The 25,525-nt window shown below is 41.8% G+C and overlaps 1 protein-coding gene across 1 annotated transcript in view; it reads left to right on the top strand.

Moving 5' to 3' along the window:
- Nucleotides 1–24,074, top strand: part of LOC137342312 (transmembrane protein 120B-like) — an 86,580-nt gene extending 62,506 nt beyond the window's left edge. Inside the window, exons 14-19 of the mRNA XM_068006251.1 lie at nt 11,539–11,604; nt 13,084–13,145; nt 16,203–16,295; nt 17,694–17,758; nt 20,393–20,461; nt 23,575–24,074. Coding sequence (XP_067862352.1) covers nt 11,539–11,604; nt 13,084–13,145; nt 16,203–16,295; nt 17,694–17,758; nt 20,393–20,461; nt 23,575–23,688 — 469 coding nt within the window. The 3' untranslated portion in view covers nt 23,689–24,074. The remainder of the gene's footprint in view (nt 1–11,538; nt 11,605–13,083; nt 13,146–16,202; nt 16,296–17,693; nt 17,759–20,392; nt 20,462–23,574) is intronic.
- The last annotated feature ends 1,451 nt before the right edge of the window (nt 24,075–25,525 follow it).

Here is a 25,525-nt window from a genome sequence, read left to right as displayed (position 1 = left end):
CCTTTACTCATATACTCAGTTTCTCTTACTTTTTAGAAAAAATAAGTCCAGGGTACATAGCAAGATGTTAGGTAACGTGTATTTAGTTAAAAATGTCTACTGGAATCAGATGGGAGAAGCTGTCCAGGAACTGATGGAATATGCGTGGATGAGAGAGAAAGTAGGTGTCTGGGAGAGAATGGGAAGGAACATTGCAGACAAGGAGATCGAAGGCTGGAACTAGCAATTGGAGGATGGTGTCATCTGGGAGGGAGTTGAGGGGCCTGGTCCCAAATTATGGGTTCTAAGAGTTTGCCCACAAGTGACGTTAGACTAACAGTTTGTCCTTCCCTTCGTGAACAAGGATGTTACTTCAGCTAATCTCCAATCCTACAGCATGATTGTATATTTAAGGAGAATTGAAAAAATATGGGCATAGCCTCTGCTATCTCTCTGACTTTTAACAGCCTGCCATCAAGGTAACAACCATCTTAAATTTTCAGAACCAATTCCTTTTTTACAGCTAACTCCATCAGTTGTTCCATATTCTCGAGTACACCGATATTCTCACTTCCGTTATCATTTGTATAAAAAAAGGGCAAAATATTTATTTAATATCTCTTCCATGCCTTCATCCTCCACAATTAGCCTCTTTCCTTCATTCCTGAGTGGTCCTACTTCTTATTGTTTATTTTTATATGCTTATAAAAGCCCTTAGTATTTCCTTTTTCTATTTATCTTCTAGCCTCCTTTCGTTTCCTTATAGCCCTACTTATTTCTCTCTTCACCCCCACTACACTTTCTATATTCCTCATGATTTTCTTCTGTATTCTATTGTTATCCCTAATTTTAATCATGTGACCCCCTTTTAGGTTTTCCATTTAATTTTACACACACTATCTATGGAACTTTATTCCCTGTTCACTGTATGGGAATATATTTATTTTGTACTCCATCCATCTTGTATTTGAGGATTTTCCACTTATAATGCATTGACCTGTTTGCTAACTTTTCCGCCCAGTTAATTTTGGCCAGATCCCCTTTTATCAAACTGAACTTTGCTTTTTTCCAGTCCAGCGCCTTTTTCCAGACCAGCACCTTCTCTTTGATTATTCGTAATCCTTTTCTATTCTTACATTGAACCTACGGGATACTTTCCTCTATTAGCCAAGGCATAGAATATAAGAGCAGGGAGGTTATGCTAGAACTGTGTAAAACTCTAGTTAGGCCACAGCTTGAGTACTGTGTACAGTTCTGGTTGTCACATCACAGGAAAGATGTGATTGCACTAGAGACGGTACAGAGGAGATTTACAAGGATATAGCCAGGACTGGAGGATTTTAATTATGAGAAAAGATGGGATGGGCTGGGGTTGTTTTCTTTGTTCCTCAGGGCAATGTCCTTGGCCCAACCATCTTCAGCTGCTTCATCAATGTCCTTCCCTCCTTCATAAGGTCAGAAATGGGGATGTTCGCTGATGCTTGCACAGTGTTCAGTTCCATTCGCAACCCCTCAGATAATGAAGCAGTCCGTGCCCATATGCAGCAACATCCAGGCTTGGGCTGATACGTGGCAAGTGACATTCACGCCAGACAAGTGCCAGGCAATGGCCATCTCCAACAAGAGAGAGTCTGACCACCTCCTTTTGACATTCAACGGCATTACCTTCGTCGAATCCCCCACCATCAACATCCTGGGGTCACCATTGACCAGGAACTTAACTGGACCAGCCACATAATTACTGTGGCTACAAGAGCAGGTCAGAGGCTGGGTATTCTGCGGCGAGTGACTCACCTCCTGACTCCCCAAAGCCTTTCCACCATCTACAAGGCACAAGTCAGGAGTGTGATGGAATACTCTCCACTTGCTTGGATGAGTGCAGCTCCAACAACACTCAAGAAGCTCGACACCATCCAGGACAAAGCAGCCCACTTGATTGGCATCCCATCCATCACCCTAAACATTCACTCCCTTCACCACTGGCGCACCATGGCTGTAGTGTGTACCATCCACAGGATGCACTGCAGCAACTCGCCAAGGCGGCTTCGACACCACCTCCCAAACCTGCGACCTCTACCACCTAGAAGGATAAGGGCAGCAGGCACATGTGAACAACACCACCTACACGTTCCCCTCCAAGTCACACACCATCCCGACTTGTAAATATATTACCGTTCCTTCATCATCGCTGGGTCAAAATCCTGGAATTCCCTACCTAATAGCACTGTGGGAGAACCTTCAGCACACAGGCTGCAGCGGTCCAAGAAGGCAGCTCACCACTACCTTCTCAAGAGCAATTTGGGATGGGCAATAAATGCTGGCCTTGCCAATGACACCCACATCCCATGAACAAATTTTTTTTAAAAAGCAGGTGTTTGAGGCGAGATTTAATTGAGGTGTATAAAATTATGAGGGGCCTAGATAGAATGGAAAGGAAGGACCTATTTCCCTTAGCAGAGAGGTCAATAACCAGGGGGCATAGATTTAAAGTAATTGGTAGAAGGATTAGAGTGGAGTTGAGGAGAATTTTTTTCACCCATAGGGTGGTGGGGGTCTAGAACTCACTGCCTGAAAGGGTGGTAGAGGCAGAAACCCCGCCATCACATTTAAAAAGTATTTGGATAGGCACTTGAAGTGTCGTAATCTACAAGGTTACGGACCAAGGGCTGGATAGCTCTTTTTCAGCCGGCACAGACATGACGGGCCGAATGGCCTCCTTCTGTGTCATAAATTTCTATGATTCTAAGTATATTGTTGACACTATTTCCAAATTATTGTTCTACTCACATCAGTTATTTGCCCCATTTTATTTCCCAGCATCAAATCAAGCAGTGCGTCTTTTCGTGTTGAACTAGAAACATACTGATCTAAAAAGCAGTCCTGGATGCATTCTTAAAAAAAAACGGTCCCAATTTGACCGCATGCATTACCTTTATTCCAGCCTATTTTGGGATAATTAAAATCGCCCAATATTATTGCCCTGTTTTCTCTGAACTGCCTGCAGATCACCCCCATTATCTCATTGGTACTGTTTGGTGGACTGTACTGCACACCGAAAATTGTACAGTTTTCATTGCTCTTAATCTTTATGCTCTAGTGCTGTGATAGAACCCTTTGCTAACACTGCCACCCCACTCCATTTCTTTTCCCTCCCTAACTCTCCCGAAAATGTTGTAACCAAAAATACTAAGTTCCCAGTCTATCCACGTAACCCCACCAGCAGGGGGAAAAAAAAGTTATCTTTTTAATATTCTCTCTCTCTGCCATTTGGGTCTCTTTCTCTCTGTCTGTGTAATTTGACACAATGTATATTCAGTGTACTGGGACGTACTGTTCTCCGTGGCTAATCTGTCTGAACACCAACGACACCTTTTGATTGGTGTGATGGTGTCCCAGCCTAATATAAGATATGTGATTTGAGAACCTTTCACTCATTCACCTGACGAAGGGGATAATCTCCGAAAGCTTGTGATTTTAAAATAAATTTGTTGGACTATAACCCGGTGTTGTAAGATTCCTTACATTTGTCCACCCCAGTCCATCACCGGCACCTCCACACCCAGTCTATCCAGACCAGGGGCTTGATTTTCGCATCCCCGAGCGGGTGCATTCGTGGCGGGGGGGCTCCGAAAATCGGGGATTCCTGGGGCGGGTCCGGAGCCCGGCTCCAACCCTTCCACTTTCGGGTTCCCCAGTGACGCGCTGACATGCATGCGCAGCCCCTGCATGTGGGACTCCCGCTGGCAATTAAAGTCGGCGGGATGCCACTTAAAGTAATTAACCAGGTACTTCAGGTTGTTTACAGACCTGATTGACCTGATTTTTTAGGAGGGGAGGGATTTTGAAATAAACTGAGACTGTTTCCTGTACTGGGGGAAACACGCCTAGTTGAAATGGACGTGTTGCAGCCACCAGCCTGTGGGAGCTGCAAAAGCCCATTTAACAGGTTGGGGGAGGGTGGGAGAGGGGGAGACCCTCAGTCATTGCAGGAGGCCACTCTGTCACTTTGGACAAAGTTTGGCCTCCATCACCTTCCTCCTAACACTACAATTCACCAACTTGGAACCTCAGCCCCGGTGTGCGGACACATTTACCTACCTTGCGGACCCCCTCAAACGTACATCTTCCGGATGGGGGCCGCCGTAGCGGCAGTCATGACCTCCTCGGAGGATGAACAGCATCACCAGCCTCGCCGACCACGCCGTCCATCTCTGACACGTGGAGCTCCACAACACAGTGCTGTGACACATCCACCTGCACAGCAGGAGGGAGGGCAACCGCAGAGAGAGATGCGTCGCAGAAGGCACTACCCTCGCCACAGGGTCTACAGACCGAGGCTCAGCTTCCTGGACCTCACTGGGGAGCAGTGCATACGGAGGCTCAGAGTCAGTCACCAGGTAGTCGCAGACATCTGCAGCCTCCTTAATGACTAGCTGCTCCCGGATGGACTGAGCAGCATCTTCTTACCTGTCGCTGTCAAAGTCACCACTGCCCTCAACTTCTTCGCCTGCAGATCCTTCCTGGGTGCCACCAGGGACATCACCGGGGCCTCTCAGTCGTCTGCACACAAGTGCATAAGGCAGATCACCGACAGCTTGTTCTGCAGGGCCTCGCACTATATCAATTTCCCCATGGATGACCTCAGCCAGATGGAGAGGGCAGTGGGATTCCACGCTGTGGCTGGCTTCCCACGGGTGCATGGTGTAATCAGTTGCACCCATATAGCAATACGAGCACCTCCACACGAGCCAGGACTGTTCGTCAACAGGAAGGGTTATCACTCCATGAACACTCAGCTCATCTGTGACCACTGCAAGAGATTCCTTCACGTGTGCGCCAGATACCCTGGTAGCTGTCACGATTCCTTCATCCTCAGGGAGTCCACCGTCCCGCCCCTCTTCCACTCACCCAACACCCGCAAGGGCTGGCTCCTCGGGGACAAGGGATATCCCCTGCACACGTGGCTTATGACACCTCTGAGGAACCCCACCACCAAACCACAGCGTCGATATAACGACAGCCACATCGCTACCAGGTCTACAGTTGAGCAGGCTATAGGGCTGCTCAAGATGCGCTTCAGGTGCCTTGATCATTCTGGGGGAGCGCTTCAATATGCACCACACAGAGTGGGACGCATTATAGTCGTCTGTTGTGCCCTGCACAACATGGCACAACAGAGAGGGGTGCCACTGGAGGAGGCCCCATCCACATCTGCCACCCATATTGAGGATGAGGAGGAGGAGGCCGAGGAGGAGGAACAACCCATGGGCAGAACAGCGGCTCACCTTGTGAGGCCAGGGAGTCACTGATATGTGAACGGTTCTCCTAACATCAGACTGTGTGACGAGTCCAGTCCTCATCACCTGGACAGAGGAGCGGCCACACCAGCCCCCTGCACAAAACAGTGGTGCAACTACACCTACACCCACTGTAGAATGACCCAATGGGTGGCATCAAGTGTGCGTGTTCATGGTGAATCTCATGGAAGGGACCTATTCCACAAGCCAGTCATGAATGGGCAAGATGTGGCAGTAGTGATGATAATAAGACTTCTTGTGAATGTGGAAGAAAACAAATATAAATAAAAGACATGACAAATAGTCAAACACCCTTGTGCATCCCCTTTGTGCTCACAAAACCTTCGCCTTGCGTTTACAGGAACCCCTACGTGGTGCTACCCCTGTGGCTTCAGCAGAGGTAGTGGCAGGTTGCTCTTGTCCATGCCCTGACTGATTCGATGCTTTGCGCGGACGCCCTCTGGGTTTTGGTGCCCGTGAGGGTCCCTCCAAAGACTGCTCCACCTCACCTGTGCAGGGGCAGACTCGGCCATCTGGAGAGGGGGCAGCATTGCAGGTACTGGTTGAGATGGGGGCAACAGGTGAGATGTGGGAGCGCTTTGAGTGGCGTCCCCACTTCCTGTCCCCTTTCACCATCATCCCTCTCCTGGCCCAGGCCCACATCACACTTTCCACCCTGCTGGACGACAGTTTGGAGGACTTGTGTGAAGCCTTGGCAGGTTGATTGAACGCTCTCGCATCTTCTTATTGTGTCTAATGATGCTGAGTGTGGCCAATTGCTCTTGGAACAAAGAAATACTTCGCTCCTGAGCCCTCAGTTTTCTGATGCTTAGTGTAAATGTGCTGTACCTGGACACAGAGGATTCATGATGGCTCACGTATCGTACTCCGCACTCATCACAAAGGTTCCCTGCACTGTTATCCCCTTGTGTCTAACTTGAAAAAATGTAGATATAGGAACAGGAGTAGGCCATTCAGCCCCTCATGCCTGCTCCACCATTTGATAAGATCATGGGTGATCTGTGATCTAACTCCATATACCTGCCTTTGGCCCATATCCCTTAATACCTTTGGTTGCCAAAAAGCTATCTCAGATTTAAATTTAGCAATTGAGCTAGTATCAATTGCCGTTTGCGGAAGAGAATTCCAAACTTCTACCACCCTTTGTGTGTAGAAATGTTTTCTACTCTCGCTCCTGAAAGGTCTGGCTCTAATTTTTAGACTGTGCCCCCTACTCCTAAAATCCCCAATCAGCGGAAATAGTTTCTCTCTATCCACCCTATCCGTTCCCCTTAATATCTTATAAACTTCGATCAGATCACCCCTTAACCTTCGAAACTCCAGAGAATACAACCCCAATTTGTGTAATCTCTCCTCATAACTTAACCCTTGAAGTCCGGGTGTCATTCTAGTAAACCTACGCTGCGCTCCCTCCAAGGCCAATATGTCCTTCCGAAGGTGCGGTGCCCAGAACTGTTCACAGTATTCCAGGTGCGGTCTAACCAGGGTTTTGTATATCTGCAGCATAACTTCTGCCCCCTTTTACTCTAGTCCTCCATATATATATATATAGGCCAGCATTCCATTTGCTGCCTTGATTATTTTCTGCACCTGTTCATGACACTTCAATGATCTGTGTACCTGAACCCCTAAGTCCCTTTGGACATCCACTGTTTTTAACTTTTTACCATTTAGAAAGTACCCTGTTCTATCCTTTTTTGATCCAAAGTGGATGACCTCACATTTGTCTACATTGAATTCCATTTGCCACAATTTTGCCCATTCACCTAATCTATCAATATCCCTTTGTAATTTTATGTTTTCATCTACACTGCTTACAATGCCACGAATCTTTGGTGTCATCGGCAAACTTAGATATGAGACTTTCTATGCCTTCATCTAAGTCATGATGTGGAGATGCCGGTGATGGACTGGGGTGGACAAATGTAAGGAATCTTACAACACCAGGTTATAGTCCCAACAATTTTATTTTAAAATCACAAGCTTTCGGAGATTGTCCCCTTCGTCAGGTGAGTGAATGAATAAGAGGTTCTCAAATCGCATATCTTATATTAGGCTGGGACACCATCACACCAATCAAAAGGTGTCATTGGTGTTCAGACAGGTTTGCCACGGAAAACAGTAGGCCCCAGTATGCTGAATACACATTGTGTCAAATTACACAGACAGAGAGAAAGAGACCCAAAAGGCAGAGAGAGAGAGAATATTAAAAACAGATAACTTTTTTTTCCCCCTTGCTGGTGGGGTTACGTGTAGCGTGACATGAACTCAAGATCCCGGTTGAGGCCGTCCTCATGGGTGCGGAACTTGGCTATCGATTTTTGCTTCGAGCGGCCTTCGAGACACACGACAACGCAAAATCATCGAGCAGAAATTGATAGCCAAGTTCCGCACCCATGAGGACGGCCTCAACCGGGATCTTGAGTTCATGTCACGCTACACGTAACCCCACCAGCAAGGGGGAAAAAAAAGTTATCTGTTTTTAATATTCTCTCTCTCTCTGCCTTTTGGGTCTCTTTCTCTCTGTCTGTGTAATTTGACACAATGTGTATTCAGCATACTGGGGCCTACTGTTTTCCGTGGCTAACCTGTCAGAACACCAATGACACCTTTTGATTGGTGTGATGGTGTCCCAGCCTAATATAAGATATGCGATTTGAGAACCTCTTATTCATTCACTCACCTGACGAAGGGGACAATCTCCGAAAGCTTGTGATTTTAAAATAAAATTGTTGGACTATAACCTGGTGTTGTAAGATTCCTTACATTCATCTAAGTCGTTAATAAATATTGTGAATAATTGAGGCCCCAAGACAGATCCCTGCGGGACTCCACTAGTCACATCCTGCCAATGTGAATACTTACCCATTATCCCTACTCTCTCGCCTTTCGCTCAGCCAGTTTCCTAACCAAGTCCGTACTTTTCCCTCGATTCCATGGGCTTCTAACTTAGCTAACAGTCTCTTATGTGGGACCTTATCAAATGCCTTCTGGAAGTCCATATAAATAACGTCCATTGACATTCCCCTGTCCACTACTTTAGTCACCTCTTCAAAAAATTCAATCAGGTTTGTCAGGCACGACCTACCTTTCACAAATCCATGCTGGCTCTCCCTGATTAACTGAAAATTCTCGAGGTGTTCAGTCACCCTATCCTTAATTATAGACTCCAGCAATTTCCCCACAACAGATGTTAGGCTAACCGGTCTATAATTATAGATAATGTTAGCCTGCCCACTAATACCAAACTCAAGCTCCTCTTAGTTTTTTTTCCCTTTAATAAATACTGTCCAACTGCACCTCAAGGCTGAACTTTCGATGAGGCTAAACTCTTCACTCCTCTGGCCTCCCTCAGCTTGAGGTCAGCAGTTAATGGTTCCGAACCGGCATGGTAGTCGTATCAAACCTGGATTGTTTTCAGGTGTACATAAATACATAGATTGTACTAGTATGTTGTATGTGCCACAGGTAGAAAACAGTTTATGCTCTTTATCCAGTGGTGACAACATTTCGGCAATGGAGCGGGGGGAAAAAGGCAGAGCTCTCTACGTGTGCACTCAAACATTCAGAAAGAGTCTGCTTTCCGTCCTCCAAATCCATTTGGAAAGTTATTTCAGTCCATGGTAATTAAAAGGTTATAGGTTTTGCTGCCTTTTTGTTTGGAGCAATTTTAAAAAGTGGGCTTTACATGGAATGTACAGCTGTTGATGCAAAGTGAAGGAAACAAAACCACCTGTAGGAGGCGCCATTGGTTCCTCTGATACTGGCCCACACCAAAGGTGGAGAATAGGCAGTCGTCCTTCAGTTGTGAAGGTCACTAGTCAGGAATCAATTGTTTTTCTATGGACCTCCTCATGTCTGTGTGGTCCCATGTGAGAGGCACAGGGGTTCCCACAATGTGTGCATACAACCTATTTTGGTCACTTAGTTATTGCTGCTGTTGATAACGTAATATAAGATGTCTGCTGAGTGGTTGCTACTTTATTCTTTGCCCCATCTCTTTCATCGTTAGCATCGCTTCCGTCAGGCTTGTGGTTAACAGCAGTTTTCCAGAGTAGAAAAATATTTTTGAAGTGTATGTAGTGTTCTTGATACCAATTTTATATGGTGTACTTTTTTTTGCAGTGTGAATGTAAGTTACTAATTGATGCGATTGTTTGGTTTGGTTTATCAGTCGATACCAAATTATAATCTAATGTTTCCTGTACAAGGCAGAAGTCAGATGACTGTTTTCATAAGACAGGAAATGTAGTTTTCAACACACTGAAACAGGATATAAAATAGACAACCCTAATTGATTTTTAGATCAGTTTTACATCAAGAGCTTTAATCTGATTGTTTTAAATTAAAAATTACCATCCTTCAAAAAGTTACGAGTAAAACTTTTGTTCAAGAGCATTTCAGACCTGGTTATTGTATTTAAATATAAAATGATCTTTTAATTATCTGTAGAATAATGGAAGGCCAAGCATGAATTTAGACGTGCTACTTTTGAGCTTTCACTCTTGGCCTAAAGCAGCAGCAGAGCACACATGTATCTAAGTTGTTACCATCCAGCCACATCTTTTGTTTTATTTTTCTTGATACTCAAGGTTGTTCTCCCTTCTCTTGTTTTGTTTGAAATATAGTTAACATAAATTTCAGCAATGAACAATAGTTGTGATATTGCAGGTGCATCACAATGGATGTAGTTTCCAGGATATAGTTTTAAAGCTATTTGACTTTCCCAGCCATTGCTTCTCAGCAAAAAAAAATTAAAACAGAATATTTACATTATAAATAAGCATATTCATGTTTGTATTTATATGAATTAAAAACCTTACATCTGCATGACTTCCATTATAAATTCTTATGTCCATATTTATAATGGAAATTTGTCACCCTCCCACCACTGGTGGCAATGTAGCAACTCAATTTTGCATCTTCCAGCTCCTCAGCCTGTACTGCAGAGAAACTCTTGCTCCAGCCAATGCTGCCTGTCTGTTTACCATATTGCTAGAAGTTTTGCTACTTAACTATAAAAATATAAAATCAAAGTATTATATAAAATAAGAATAAAATTAATGACTCTAAAACTCAGACTAAATTACATCCACACAATCTGGTCTCCTGCCATCTCATCCTGTTTCAGCTGAAGACTGCACTTAGTCTAAAGACTAAGTACAAAATCACAGGAGATCAACTAGGTCAGTGTTGTCCAATATACTCGCCACTAGCCACATGTGGCTGATTGAGAATCCAGATGATGCTAATTGTATTTTTAATTAGTTGTCCACAGTGCAACCCACCTTGAAGATTTTAAAATATTGCTCGTGACATGATGCTGCCTGCACCCCCTCTACGTCTGACCTTGGTAATATATTTGAAAGGGATTTTTTTCATACCTCAATAAAAATCAGGTGAAACTGCTCTGAGACACTTTCTCATAGTATATCAAAGTTACCAGGAACCAGTGAGCAGCACTTACAAGCGACCAATGACCGTTGAAATTTTTTAGTCACAAATGTTCCCCTGGACACGTTCCAGTGCCGAAGAAACAATGAGCAATAATTGACAAAGGCACAGTCCTTTTGTTTAATAGGAACCAAATCTGCTGAAACCCTGCCACGCCCCTGCCTTTACCAGTGTCGGTAAAGAGCCCCATCAGTCAGGCACAGAACAACCAGGTTAGTCATGTGATCAGCTGCAACCAAAGAGATTACTTTACTTGTCACTTTCTAGCAATCTTGTGATCACTTAGTAAATGAAATGCTTAAGTGACACTAAATTTTGAAAAGGCATCGAATTATTGACTAATGAGATTGAGAGTCATTCAGTTGGAAAGACCATTGGCCAATAGGCTTATTCAAAAAAAAAGCACCAGTTTTAAAAAATTTAGATATATGAGCTAATGTAGATTAGATAGGCATTTCATGATTTTAGAAGTTTTTTATAGCTTGAATTTATTCAGAAATGGCCTAAGGGAAGCAAATCCTCAATTCGTGGTATAATTTGTCTTTTAAAAACATGTATTGGGTATGCACAATGGATTTAAATTTGTTTCTTTAATCATAGATTTCTTTTCATTGTTAATTAAAGCTTTTATCTTGCAGTGCCAGAGAACTTCCATCTACTTTGATGCTTTTTGGTATTTTGGAAAGTGGATTGAACATACCACATTATAAAAGAGACCTAAATAAACTCTTAATTTGGTTTCAAGCAGAAATTTTTCACCTTCACATTTTGTTTCTTTATCTGATAGAATCAAGGGCTGGTGGGTGTCTCATCATTATGTGTCTACATTTCTCTCTGGGGTAATGTTAACATGGTAAGCTTCAAACTTTCATTTAATGATGCAACATTTGGGCAAATTGCACTTTAGAACATTCTTTGGGAAATTCTTGCAACAAAATGGTCATTTATACAGTAAAATTTACAATAAAGTTAATTTTTAGACTCTTTCCACCTCCCACCACCCCTCAATTGTTTAGTGGGTAAATGCACCTCTAGTTCTGGTACATAGCTGTAGATCCAGAAAGGCTTTTGTTCCTTCCGCAATCTGTGCTGAATTAGCTAATCTCAGCTCGGGAAGTAGTGGAGCATAACAATTGGCTGCAGCATCCCTGGCTTATGAAAGGCAAAACCAACCCATGTATTTCTGCTCCTGATCATGATCTGTGGCCATTCTGGAAGGAGGATGGAAGTTATGCTGCAGTTGTATAAAGCTCTGTTTAGACCACATCAGGAGTTCAGTTCTGGGCACCGCACCTTAGGAAGAATACATTGGCCTTGGAGGGGCTGCAGCACAAATTCACCAGAATGATACTGGGACTAAAATGGTTAAATTATGAGGACAGGTTACATGGACTAGGCTTGTATTCCTTTGAGTATAGAAGATTAAGGGGTGATCTAATTGAGGTATTTAAGAAGACTAAAGAATTTGATGGGGTAGATAGAAACCATTTCCTCTGGTGGGGGAGTTCAGAACAAGGGGGCGTAACCCTAAAATTAGAGCTAAGCCATTCAGGGGTGCTGTCAGGGAGCACTTTTTCACACAAAGGGTAATAAAAACCTGGAACTCTCTTCTCCCAAAAAGCTATTGAGGTTAGGTCAATTGAAAATGTCAAAACTGAGATTGATAGATTTTTGTTAGGTAAGGGTATTAAGGGATATGGAACCAAGGCGGGGAAATGGAGTTAAGGTACAGATCAGCCATGATCTAATTAAATGATAACAGACTCGAGGGACTAAATGGCCTCCTCCTGTTCCTATGACAGGATTAGGTTGGGCTGTTTTGTCTCCACAATCTGGTAGTCTGCCAATACACACTGTCAAGGCTCACACATAAATAATAGCCACTTATGTGAGGTACTGGAGGGCAACCACTGCTCAAGGCACCATATCCCAGTCAAAGTTTTAAGGAAAGTGGGGATGGAGGGAGGGGGGAAGTGGGGATGGAGGGAGGGGGAAAGTGGGGATGGAGGGAGGGGGAAAGTGGGGATGGAGGGAGGGGGAAAGTGGGGATGGAGGGAGGGGGGAATTGGTGAGGAGAAAAATTAAAAATGATCCCCTGCTGGAAAATGGACATGTGTGGATATGAGGTGAAGTCAGGATCAGATGCTTTTTATTAGCTTAGTTTGCAGCTGTACCCAGCTAGCATTGTATTTTTTCACCTAGGTTTTATTTCCTGTTTTTAAAGAATATGTATATGCTAATGTGAATTAACAGTTCACTTTAATGATCAGAAATTGTATATGTACACTTCTGAACTTTTTTCCATTAATAATGTATTTCTTTTGTTCTTAAGGCCTAATGGGTTAATGTATCAGATGTTTCGCAGTCAATTTCTAGCATTTTCCATTTATCAAAGTAAGTATTTTGTTTTCTCTGCCTCCTTGATTTTTGCAACTTGCGCTATTATGAGATATGTGCCATTTTTGGGGGAGGGCGAAACTGGAGCAGTGAGGTAAATCTGTAAGAAACAAGGACTTGTTGATCTTGTATCAAAATGAAAATTTTGGTTATCATCTTTTGGAGAGTTTAGTGTGAACATTGAGAGTTGCATTTCCACCCAGTCAGGCTGACTATAATTATAGGGTCACCTCTTCAAAATGGTGGCTCAAACCTTTATTTCCATGTAAGGTTAGCAAAACCTTGATTCCTATGATAATTGCATCGATTAGTTGGAAAAAGACTGGCCTAAATGGATCTGCGGTTGATATTCTTAAGCTTTTTTTTTGTGCTCCTTTTTGCTTTCAGAAAAGCTGTACTTTTTACAGTAAATGAATAATTCCATCCTTCATTTTTTTTTAATGTATTTTTCAACTTCCTTTGAGGACCTCATGATATTGTATATTCTCTGGGCTGTGGACTTTTACATGGATTTTGCCAACCAGGACTTCGTTATCCTACCCCTCCTGAAAATGTGTTATTTTTCATTGTCAAAATCCAGCTTATACCCTTTCATCTGTGCAGGCCAAGTCAAATGATAACTATTTGATTTCCCTTGTACCCTCTCCTACCACCCAAGGTAAGATACCTTGCTATTCATCTCAGTTTGATTGATTTTTTTTTTCCCACGGTTTCTAAGACCAGCGCAACTCTGATGCAGCTGGCAGGGAATATGTCTCCATGGAATTTCCCACCATGTAGCCTGTTTGGAAACTGATACCCTTTATGTACGTTCAGTTGGTTAGAGTGTCAGCCACTGTTGAGACTTGGACCCTTGATCATGGAGATGTTAAGTCTACATTCTAACCATTGCATTATTAAACAATTACCATTTTTGCTCATTACTAAAATCTTTTCTCAAAATTCAGTTATGGGAATTTTGTTTTAATAACTGACTGGGCTGTCCACTTGTACATTATGACAATGAACACTTTACAATACATTAAAGTGTGTCTGAATTTGAAGTATGAAATGTTTTATCTGCAAATCTGAGCCTATTGATACAAGGGGTTAAAATTTTCAGACACAAGACAAATTTTAGCATTTTATCTTGGTATTGTAATTTCCTACCCTGACGATGGGTTGGGGGGGGCGGAATTATTCTGGTCACCACGTGTAGCAGCATTGAATTGCATTCAAAAAGAACATATCTACAGTGTCATTACGCATAGCGGCCTGAGCAATTCTTCTTGTGGTGAGATTTTGACCGTAAGCAAGTAATTCAAGGTTGTTGTCGCATAAACAAGTCATTTTGGGTTGGCAGGTTGTAACTAGAGGAGTGCTGCAAGGATCAGTGCTTGGGCCGCAGCTGTTTACAATATATATCAATGACTTAGGTAAGAGGACAGAGTGTAATGTATCCAAGTTTGCTGATGATACAAAGCTAGGTGGGAAAGTGAGCTGTGAGGAGGACACAAAGAGGCTGCAATGGGATATAGACAGGTTAAGTGAGTGGGCGAGAAGGTGGCAAATGGAGTATAATATGGGGAAATGTGAAATTATCCACTTTGGTAGGAAGAATAGAAAAGCACAATTTTTTTAAAAGGTGAGAGACTAAGAGATGTTGGTAGTCAGAGGGATTTGGGTGTCCTTGTACACAAATCACAGACAGTTAACATGCAGGTACAGCAAGCAGTTAGGAAGACCAATGATATGTTAGCCTTTATTGCAAGGGGGCTGGAGTATAAGAGGAAGGAGGTCTTGCTGCAATTAAATAGTAAGGAATCTTACAACACCAGGTTATAGTCCAACCGTTGGACTATAACCTGGTGTTGTAAGATTCCTTGCATTTGTCAACCCCAGTCCATCACCAGCATCTCCACATCATCGCAATTAAATAGGGCTGTGGTGAGACCACACCTGGAATATTGTGTATAGTTTTGCTCTCCTTACCTAAGGTAGTCATGATGTGGAGATGCCGGTGATGGACTGGGGTTGACAATTATAAACAATTTTACAACACCAAGTTATAGTCCAGCAATTTTATTTTAAATTCACAAGCTTTCGGAGGCTTGTGAATTTAAAATAATTTAAAATTTCGAAAGCTTGTGAATTTAAAATAAAATTGCTGGACTATAACTTGGTGTTGTAAAATTGTTTACAATTACCTAAGGTAGGATATACTTGCCTTAGAGGAAGTGCAACGAAAGTTCATTAGGTTGTCCTATTAGGAGAGATTGAGTAGAATGGGCCTCTATTCTCAGAAGTTTAGAAGAATAAGGTGATCTCATTGAAATGTATAAAATTCTTAGAGGGCTTGACGGGAGATGCTGAGAGACTGTTTCCCGTGGCTGGAGAGTCGAGAACTAGTTGTCAAAGGCTCAAGATAAGAGGCCGGCCATTTAGGACTGAGATGAGGAAAAACTTCTTCACTGAGGGTTGTGAATCTTTGGAATCTTCATCCACAGCCCTCTGGAGTAACTCAATCATTGAATATATTCAAGATTGATATCGATAGATTTTTGGACACTGAGGGAATCAAGGGATATGGGGATAGGGTGGGAAGGTGGAGTTGAGGTCGAAGATCAGCTATGATCTTGTTGAATGGCAGACCAGGCTCGAGGACGCCTGCTCTTATTTCTTATGCTCTTGCGTTCTTATAAAAGCAATTTCCTTAATAGAAAAAAAGCAAATCGGGGAGGGGTGGAAGGTAACTCAGCCACAATACTGCACTTTGCTGGAGCAATTACATGGTCTTGACTGGGGGCCCAGGAACAGATTGCTTGCTCCAAACCTTTTACCTGGAATGGTGTGGAAAATTAGCACAGAACCTAAAGAAGGTGTGGAAATAAATTTGAGCAATATTAATGTTTTTTAAGCAAGGGAATCATAGAACACATTAGAATCCTCTAATAGTGATAAAATGGGACATATCCATTGGCATTGGTTATGTTTCCAGTTTCCTATGATTATTCCTGAGAGTGTACCATTTAGTTTTGCATAATCTTTTGAGCTTATAAATCCATTTTCCTGCAGGTTGTGTACAGTTCCTGCAGTATTATTACCAAAGTGGCTGTCTTTATAGATTGCGGGCATTGGGCGAAAGGGATCACATGGATCTCACAGTAGGTATGTGATGCAGCAGCAATTTGTATTCCTAAAGACTTCAATATTTACAAAATAACCACACTGTTTTCAGTTATGAGAATGAAAAGAGGGTGAGGCACTGTTGTCCTACCCCCCCCCCCACTTTGAAGGGCCCTTTACAGAGTAAGGGGATGTGGGTGGGTGCCCATCACCCTCCTTGCACTAATTTCTCAAACATAGCTGTTGTCCTGTGTGGATGTGTTGAATAGATTCCAGGTGCCTTCCTCAGATTTTCCCTCCATCCTTGTGGGAAGAGTCACACGAGACAACTTTTTTAAAATTATTACTCATTCTCAGGATGTGGGTGTCACTGGCAAGAATGACATTTATTGCCTATCCCTAGTTGCCCTTGAGATGGTGATGTTGGCCTTCTTGAACCACTGCAGTCTGTGTGGTGAAGGTGTTCCCACAATGATGTTAGGTGGGGAGTTCCAGAATTTTGACCCAGCAACCATAGAAGGCATTCTCTGTAATCTCTTGGATACTGAAGATTTATCTTCCCCTTTTTTGGCTCTGTAGATTTGATATGTCTACTTACTTTGATTTATAGTGAACTCTGCCCTTACGCTTGATGTAGCATTGATAAGTTCTTCTCTACTCCTATCCTGGATCTGACTGCTGCAGATTAGCAATTGAAATGATCTGATTCTGTTTAAATAATCAGTCAAACACCATGACTGAATACTATGCTATTAGTAATGGCACCAAAGAATATTCTAAACTCACATATCTAGCCTTGTAATGGGGCTAGATTTACAGTGGATCTCAGCCATAAATCATAATCATTCCTGACACTGATAATGTTGGGCATATGAGGTACAAAACCTTATCCCCAGGGTCTGATGGATAAATAAACATTCCATCGTGTCCTACTGGGTGTGGTGAGAAAGTATAATTTCATCACCTGTTTACAGAAGCTTTTCAGTTTGAATCAGAGAGTGTGAGAAGTGGAGGATTTTCTTTCTCTGTTTCCATTTTATCTTTTGTCAAAATTCAACCACCAATGTATTCTCTTCATAAAGAGATACACTCCTAGAGTACAGTAATGCCCAACGTGACTGTTTGGCATCTTATCCTAATTTTAAAGTGATATTAAAGAAAGGGAGTATAGATTACATCTAGCCACACACTGCCTAACGGCTGACACACCCGCTTGTTTGGGAGTGAATGAAGAAGGGAAGAACCTAAAAGAGGGGAGTAAATAACTACAAATTGAACATGGGAAATAATTCTTACAAATTTCTGTAACTAGAAAGAACAAAAGGATTAAAGTTTTGTATTTTTATTTTTAAACTCCCAAAATTTGGTGCCGGGTGAAGAATGTTCACTCATTGACACCACTCCGTTTGCTGGTTATTTATACTATATTTGTAATTGCAGAAGGATTTCAATCATGGATGTGGAGAGGTTTAACTTTTCTTCTACCATTTCTTTTCTTTGGTCATGTAAGTATAACAAAATCAATCTTTACTAACAGTTTGTAAAATGTTTTCAAAGATGTTTAATGGAATGTAATTTTGTCAGAGATGAAGTATTACAGGACAGCTGGATGCAGTTTATACTATTTGCTTAAGGTTACAAACATTATTTCTGCTATAGTACAGTAACTTCACATCAAAAGGACATATAAGGTAGCCAAACTTAGTGGGAGGATAGAAGATTGGGAAGTCTTCAAAAGACAGCAAAAAGTAACTAAAGGATTGATTAAGAAAGGGAAGATGGATTATGAAAATAAATTAGCAAAAAATATAAGAACAGATAGCAAGAGTTTCTACAGTTACATAAAAAGAAAAAGGGTGGCTAAGGCAAACGTAGGTCCCTTAGAAGATGAGACCGGGAAATTAATGGTGGGAAACATGGAGATGGCAAAAATGCTGAACAAATATTTTGTTTCAGTCTTTATGGCAGAGGACACTAAGAATATCCCAACACTGGACAAACAGGGGACTCTAGGGGGGGAGGAGCTAAATACGATTAAAATCACTGAGGAATTGGTACTCAGTAAATTAATGGGACTCGAGGCGGATAAATCCCCTGGACCTGATGGCTTACATCCTAGGGTCTTGAGGGAAGTGGCAGTAGGGATTGTGGATGCTTTGGTAATAATTTTCCAAAATTCTCTGGACTCGGCAAAGGTCCCGGCAGATTGGAAAACTGCTAATGTAACACCCTTATTTAAAAAGGGTAGTAGGCAGAAGGCTGGAAATTATAGACCAGTTAGCCTAACATCTGTGGTGGGTAAAATTTTGGAGTCTATTATTAAGGAGACAGTAGCGGAACATTTAGATAAACATAATTTAATAGGACAAAGTCAGCATGCCTTTATGAAGGGGAAGTCATGTCTGACAAATTTGCTTGAGTTCTTTGAGGATATAACGTACAGGGTGGATAAAGGGGAACCAGTGGACGTAGTGTATTGAGACTTCCAGAAGGCATTCGACAAGGTGCCACATAAAAGATTATTGCTCAAGATAAAGAATCACTGGATTGGGGGTAATATTCTGGCATGGGTGGAGGATTGGTTATCTAACAGGAAGCAGAGGGTTGGGATAAATGGTTCATTCTCGGACTGGCAACCAGTAGCCAGTGGTGTTCCGCAGGGGTTGGTGCTGGGTCCCCAACTCTTTACAATCTATATTAACTATTTGGAGGAGGGGACCGAGTGTAACATATCAAAGTTTGCAGATGATACAAAGATGGGAGGGAAAGTAGAGAGTGAGGAGGACATAAAAACGTACAAGGGGATATAGACAGGCTGGGTGAGTGGGCGGAGATTTGGCAGATGCAATACAATATTGGAAAATGTGAGTTTATGCACTTTGGCAGGAAAAATCAGAGAGCAAGTTATTATCTTAATGGCAAGAAACTGGAAAGTACTGCAGTCCAAAGGGATCTGGGGGTCCCAGTGCAAGAAAATCAAAAAGTTAGTATGCAGGTGCAGCCTGTGATCAAGAAGGCCAACGGAATGTTGGCTTTTATTGATAGGGAGATAGAATATAAAAACAGGGAGGTATTGCTGCAGTTATATAAGGTATTGGTGAGACCGCACCTGGAATACTGCATACAGTTTTGGTGTCCATACTTAAGAAAAGACATCCTTGCTGTCGAGGCAGTACAAAGAAGGTTCACTCGGTTAATCCCGGGGATGAGGGGGTGGACATATGAGGAGAGGTTGAGTAGATTGGGACTCTGCTCATTGGAGTTCAGAAGAATGAGAGGCGATCTTATTGAAACATATAAGATTGTGAAGGGGCTTGATCGGGTGGATGCGGTAAGGATGTTCCCAAGGATGGGTGAAACTAGAACTAGGGGGCATAATCTTAGAATAAGGGGCTGCTCTTTCAAAACTGAGATGAGTAGAAACTTCTTCACTCAGAGGGTAGTAGGTCTGTGGAATTTGCTGCCCCAGGAAGCTGTGGAAGCTACATCATTAAATAAATTTAAAACAGAAATAGACGGTTTCCTAGAAGTAAAGGGAATTAGGGGTTACGGGGAGCGGGCAGGAAATTGGACATGAATTTAGATTTGAGGTTAGGATCAGATCAGCCATGATCTTATTGAATGGCGGAGCAGGCTCGAGGGGCCGATTGGCCTATTCCTGCTCCTATTTCTTATGTTCTTATATTAAAAGCTTGCTTAGAAGGTAATTGTGTTCTAATGGCTCAGTGAATTTATCCAGCAAGTAAATCAGCTTTATAGACTAGGATTGATCCTTGGTTTCTGATGAAATAGCTGCTCTCAGTTAGAACAATGGTACAATTAGACTTAGCACTTCCGAGTTAGAGAAAAATAATTGGCCATGGTTCCCACGGGCCTCAGCTGGACGTGCATGTGTGTGCACATTGGGAGAGGACAGGATTGGGCTTGGCAATGATGTCCCGATATCAAATAATCTATTGTCACTCAACTGTCAAGGGTCAGTTGCAAGATGAGGACAAAATACACAAGTGAAACTATGCCGAAGCAAGGAGTCAACATCTTCAGGAAGAAGATTTTGGCAATGGGAAAAAAAACAGAATTTAAGTGTATCCATGCTTATTAAATTTGATTTTGTTACTTTATTTATCCTATTTTTGCAGTTTTGGCAATTATACAATTCAGTAACACTCTTTGGACTTTCACAACATGAACGGTGCAAAGAATGGCAAGTGAGTACAGACCAGTGGAATTTTCTTAAAACTTTAGTCAAGTTTTTCTACCACGAGATTCATCTCCTCTGGATGATCTCCAGCTAGAAGACTGATTCCAGACAGCAGAACTTGTTGCGATTTTACTTGATACTTTTTCTTGTATCCAGCATAAAAGGCCATTCACATAAGCAAGCCCTCGCTCCCTATGAATTCAAGCATGAATTTGTATGCGAAGTATCTGATAATGTAGCATGCCCGGTGTGACCAATAAATTCCTTATGCTGCTGATAAGCTCATTGTAAATATGGTCTTTCCAACTGACGGACAAATAATACTCTCTTTGACAGACATCATCTCAGGCTATAAACTATGAATCATCTTTATTAAGAAATAAAATTAAACAGAAAAAGAGTAAACTATGCAGATATCACTAGATTACAGTAAAAAATACTTGATTTCTCACCAGTACTTTAAAACTATTTAAAAATAATAACTGTTTTGAACCTTTAATCATTTTTGAGACTTGAATCAACAACAACTTGCAATTATATAGCGCATATAACGTAGTAAAACGTCCCTAGGCGCTTCACAGGAGCGATCAAACAAAATTTGACACCGAGCCACATGAGCCAATATTAGGCCAGGTGACCAAAAGCTTGGTCAAAGAGGTAGGTTTTAAGGAGCGTCTTAAAGGACGAGAGAGAGGTGGAGAAATTTAAGGAGGGAATTCCAGAGCTCAGGACCTAGGCAGCTGAAGGCACGGTCGCCAATGGTGGAGGGATTAAAATCAGGGATACGCGAGAGGCCAGAATTGGAGGAGCGCAGAGATCTCGGAGGGTTGTGGGGCTAGAGGAGGTTACAGAGTTAGGGAGGAGCGAGGCCATGGAGGGATTTGAAAACCAGGATAAGAATTTTAAAATCAAGGCGTTACCAGACCAGGAGCCGATGTAGGTTAGTGAACATAGGGGTGATGGGTGAATGGGACCTGGTGCAAATTAGAATACGGGCAGCAGAGTTTTGGATGAGCTCAAGTTTATGGAGAGTGGAAGGTGGGAGGCCAGCCAGGAGAGCATTGGAATAGTCAAGTCTAGAGGAACAAAAGCATAGTTGAGGGTTTCAGCAGCAGATGAGCTAAAGCTGGGATGGAGTCAGACGATGTTATGGAGGTGGAAGTATGCAGTATTGGTGATGTAGCAGATATTTGGTTGAAAGCTTATCTCGGGGTCAAATAGGAAGCCAAGGTTGCGAACAATCTCGTTCAGCCTCAGACAGACAGTGGCCAGGGAGTGTGATGGAGTTTGTGGCTAAGGGACGGAATTTGTTGCAGGGACCAAAGACAATAGCTTCGGTCTGCCCAGTATTTAGTTGGAGGAAATTTCTGCTATGTCAGACAAGCAGAGTGACAAATCGGAGACAGCGAAGGGGTCGAAGTGGGTGGTGGTGAGGTAGAGCTGGGTGTTGTCAGCGTACATGTGGAACCTGACGTGTTTTTGAATGATGTCACAAAGGGCAGCGTGTAGATGAGAAATGGGGGGCTGAGGTTAGAAGCTTGTGGGTGTGGGGGGGGGCTCCAGAGGTAATGGAGCAGGGAGAGAAGGCATTCCAGATGATTATCTGGCTGCGACTGGATAGGTAAGAATGGAACCGGGCTAGGGCAGTCCCACTCAGCTGGACGATGGAAGCGAGGTGTTGGAGGAAGATGGTGTCAACCATGTCAAATCTCATGTCTATTAGGAAAAGCTTATACATTTAATTGTATATTCACAAGTGTTCATTGACTCCAGCTCATCAACTGCCTGACAAAGCAGAAAGTCACTAAAGGAACCTTGATCCAACAATTATATGTCTTTCATTACTTTGAAGCCCAAACTAGTATAGGGTTCAGAGGAACAGAAATTGCCTGACAGGTTTTCCTGTTAATAATGGGTAACTGCACTCTTTCTTCCCTTCCTCCCCCACGCCTCTTTCTGGTAGGTCAGCAATCCCAAATAACTAACTCAGTCTCCTACCAAGCAGAGATGTGGATTCATATACAGACTAATCCCAGCAAACTGATGACTAATTTCAAGTGGTCATTAGCTGACCAGCTATCAGAATCCCAGAAAGAAATATTAAAAAATGTGACCTATTTTGTGACACGAAACAAAACAGATCTCCAACCTGCCACAAGCCTCTCCATAACTGCTGCATAACTGCTTCTCCATAACTAAGGAACATGATTTCTGATAAAATCAGTCCAAATTGATAATCCTTTGTGATGTTATGATTCTTTAGAGCAAGCTCAATAGCAGAGATGATAGATCATCTGTCTCAAATATCGGAACATGCTTGGAGATCAGTAAGGCTGCAGTCAATCAAGCTCATCCCACTTTTAAGCAAATTTAGATTAATTCTTAAACTGGACAGCCAAATAGAGCACCACACTTTAACAAAACACTTAGACTTAGTGCGATAATATTGCAAACTATCAAACTGATACCATGTCGCACTATCAAACTGAAAATGAGGAGACACTAGACGAAGGCTGTGGGGAGGGAAGGGCTGGGACTGGTGAAAATACTAGATGAGGGGGTAGTCACAGTTTTATGCCTTCTCACCTGTCAATTGCAGAGGTGTAGATCCTATTGGAAGGTAAATATGCACAAAAATGAAGTCTTTTGCAGGAGCTGCTCACTATAAGACTACCTGAGCTTTTCCAGAAGTGCAGCCAGTTCATTTTAGTGATCAATTAATAGAAGATATGCTTCCATCAAAATATGTCATTCTCCACATCCTGAGTCGAAGTGTCTTGTTAAATTGTGGTGCTTTATTTGATTGGTCAGTTTAAGAATGAATCTAAATTTGCTTAATGGTGAGATGAGCTTGACTGATTGCAGCCTTACTGATCTCCAAGCATATCACCATGTAAGAGACAGGTGATCCATCATCTCTGCTACCGAGCTTGTCCAATAATGCTCTTTGTGTGGTTTAATTTCTTTTCTAGTAAGAAACCCACTAACTGATATTTAGAAGTTATCAGCAATGGCAATCAGCAATAACACCAGCTAAAATTGGTTATTTTTGTCTTAATACAAAAGCTATGCCTCGTATTGGTTGTTTTGTCAATTTGTTTCACCTGTTTCCTCTCTCAGGTTTTTGTCTTGGCTCTCACATTCCTGGTGCTCTTCCTTGGGAACTTTCTTACTACTCTTAAAGTGGTTCATCAAAAATTTCAGAAAAACAAAGAAAAACTGAAGAAGCTATGAATGTTTGAATCCTGCTGAATAAACAACATTGTTGGGGAAGATGGCACTATTCTATTCTTACTCTTGCTGCTGTATTTGAGGGTCTGAACACTCCCACATCAGTGAGGTTGGATTTGCAACTGTCGCACAAATATTTATAAGAATCCTGATGCTAGCTGCATTCTCTACACAAATTCTTAGAGAAAATGCCGAAGCTAATTTACTCTAATTTTAAGATCTATACATTAATATGGCTCATTATCCTTTAACCAAATCTGTTGAATATTCTTTTCAGTATTAGTTTTTCACCACCATGAGAGATATTACCATCCTTAATGTGATTTATAGTATCATGGAATCCTTCTTAAAAATGACCATGGATGGGCTGGGAGGGTGGGGGGTGGGAGGGAATAAATGACCTCTCCAAGATCAGATGTTTGGCTAATCCTTTATCATGATTGGACTAGAGTTAGCCAGTTTGTGAGCTGTCTGCAATGTAAAAAGAGATGAATTTTGATTGAAGTATAAAATTAGTCTGAACTGGCTGATGAGAAGGGTTATTATCCAAGTAAAATTAATACTGCACCATTTGAAATATAAGGCATAATATTCATGTAAATTCTGCATGTGCGTTCTGTGTTCAGCCTTTGTGGATGTTATTTTAACATCAAGTAAATGTGTATTACAATTTGGATTATATATCAAATTATTTCATTGTCAGATGCTGTGTGCATAACATTACTTTTTAAAATATGCATTCACCCACCCTTCTATGTTTAGTGTGCTTTTTCCTTGGATTTTGTTTTAAGGACCTTTCTTCCAACACCATGCACTATTTCTTGTCTGAGAGGGCAAACAAACTACCTCCTCCCATATGTCTACCAATGCCACTCTTGATCTAGTTGGTTGTATGTACACAGAGTGACTCAGGGTAACTCTGATCTTTTTGCCTCCCTACAATTGGGGGAAGTGCCTGGGATCCATTTAATGCCTTCTCTTGATGGTATGGCTCAGAAGGAATTCATTACCTTTGGGATTGTGGATGAACCTATGTCCTGCCACTCAGTGAATAAACTGACTGCATAAATTAATTAAGTTTCTTTTATTTAGTGTACATTTTTTGTGAAATAATTTAAGCTACATATTAAAACAGTCACTGTGTCCTGAATTTTCCAAACTGAGAAATCTGATTTTATTTAATTACAAACAATTGCATATGTTAATAGCATTTGCCCCACCTGTTTTTTTTATTTCATGAATCCATTTGCTCTTCACTTAAGCTAGACTAAGTATTTTGTGCATATGAACTTGTGAAATACTGATATATTTGTGTGTGGTATTAAGATACATTAAAGCTCATTAGAATAGTTTATATTTTCTAGTAAAACAAATGTAATTCACTGTAAAAATTGAACCTGCTTCTAGACCAAAGGCTGTTGTACATTGAAGAATTTGATCATTTTTGGAATTCTCTGACCATTGTAACAGGTTGGTGAAAACTTAATAGAAAAATACTGTAGCTTATCTAACCCTAAGGAAAACAATTGTCAAATAAGTTGAATGTTTTTCTTTGGAACTTGAATTCCATTCAGCCATGGGAATTTTGTTTTTGTGTAGCAGTAAGCATTTTAAAAATTGTCTAATTTTCTTTTTCATGTAAACAGAAACATATCTAATTGAGCACAAAAAAAAGGTTCTCTTAAATTAGTTTAACCCTTGCTTAAAAATTATGTGACACTGACACTGATGTATTTCAAGAGAAATTCCAATCTCAGCTTAGAAATGAGCATGAACACAGCACAGGTCATGTAGAAACCAAAAACGAGGGCGTGCCTGTTCAGTGGTCTATTATTTCACA

The sequence above is a fragment of the Heptranchias perlo genome, chromosome 25, assembly GCF_035084215.1.
Source record: "Heptranchias perlo isolate sHepPer1 chromosome 25, sHepPer1.hap1, whole genome shotgun sequence".
Taxonomy (NCBI): domain Eukaryota; kingdom Metazoa; phylum Chordata; class Chondrichthyes; order Hexanchiformes; family Hexanchidae; genus Heptranchias; species Heptranchias perlo.
This window is presented reverse-complemented; position numbering and strand designations above follow the sequence as displayed.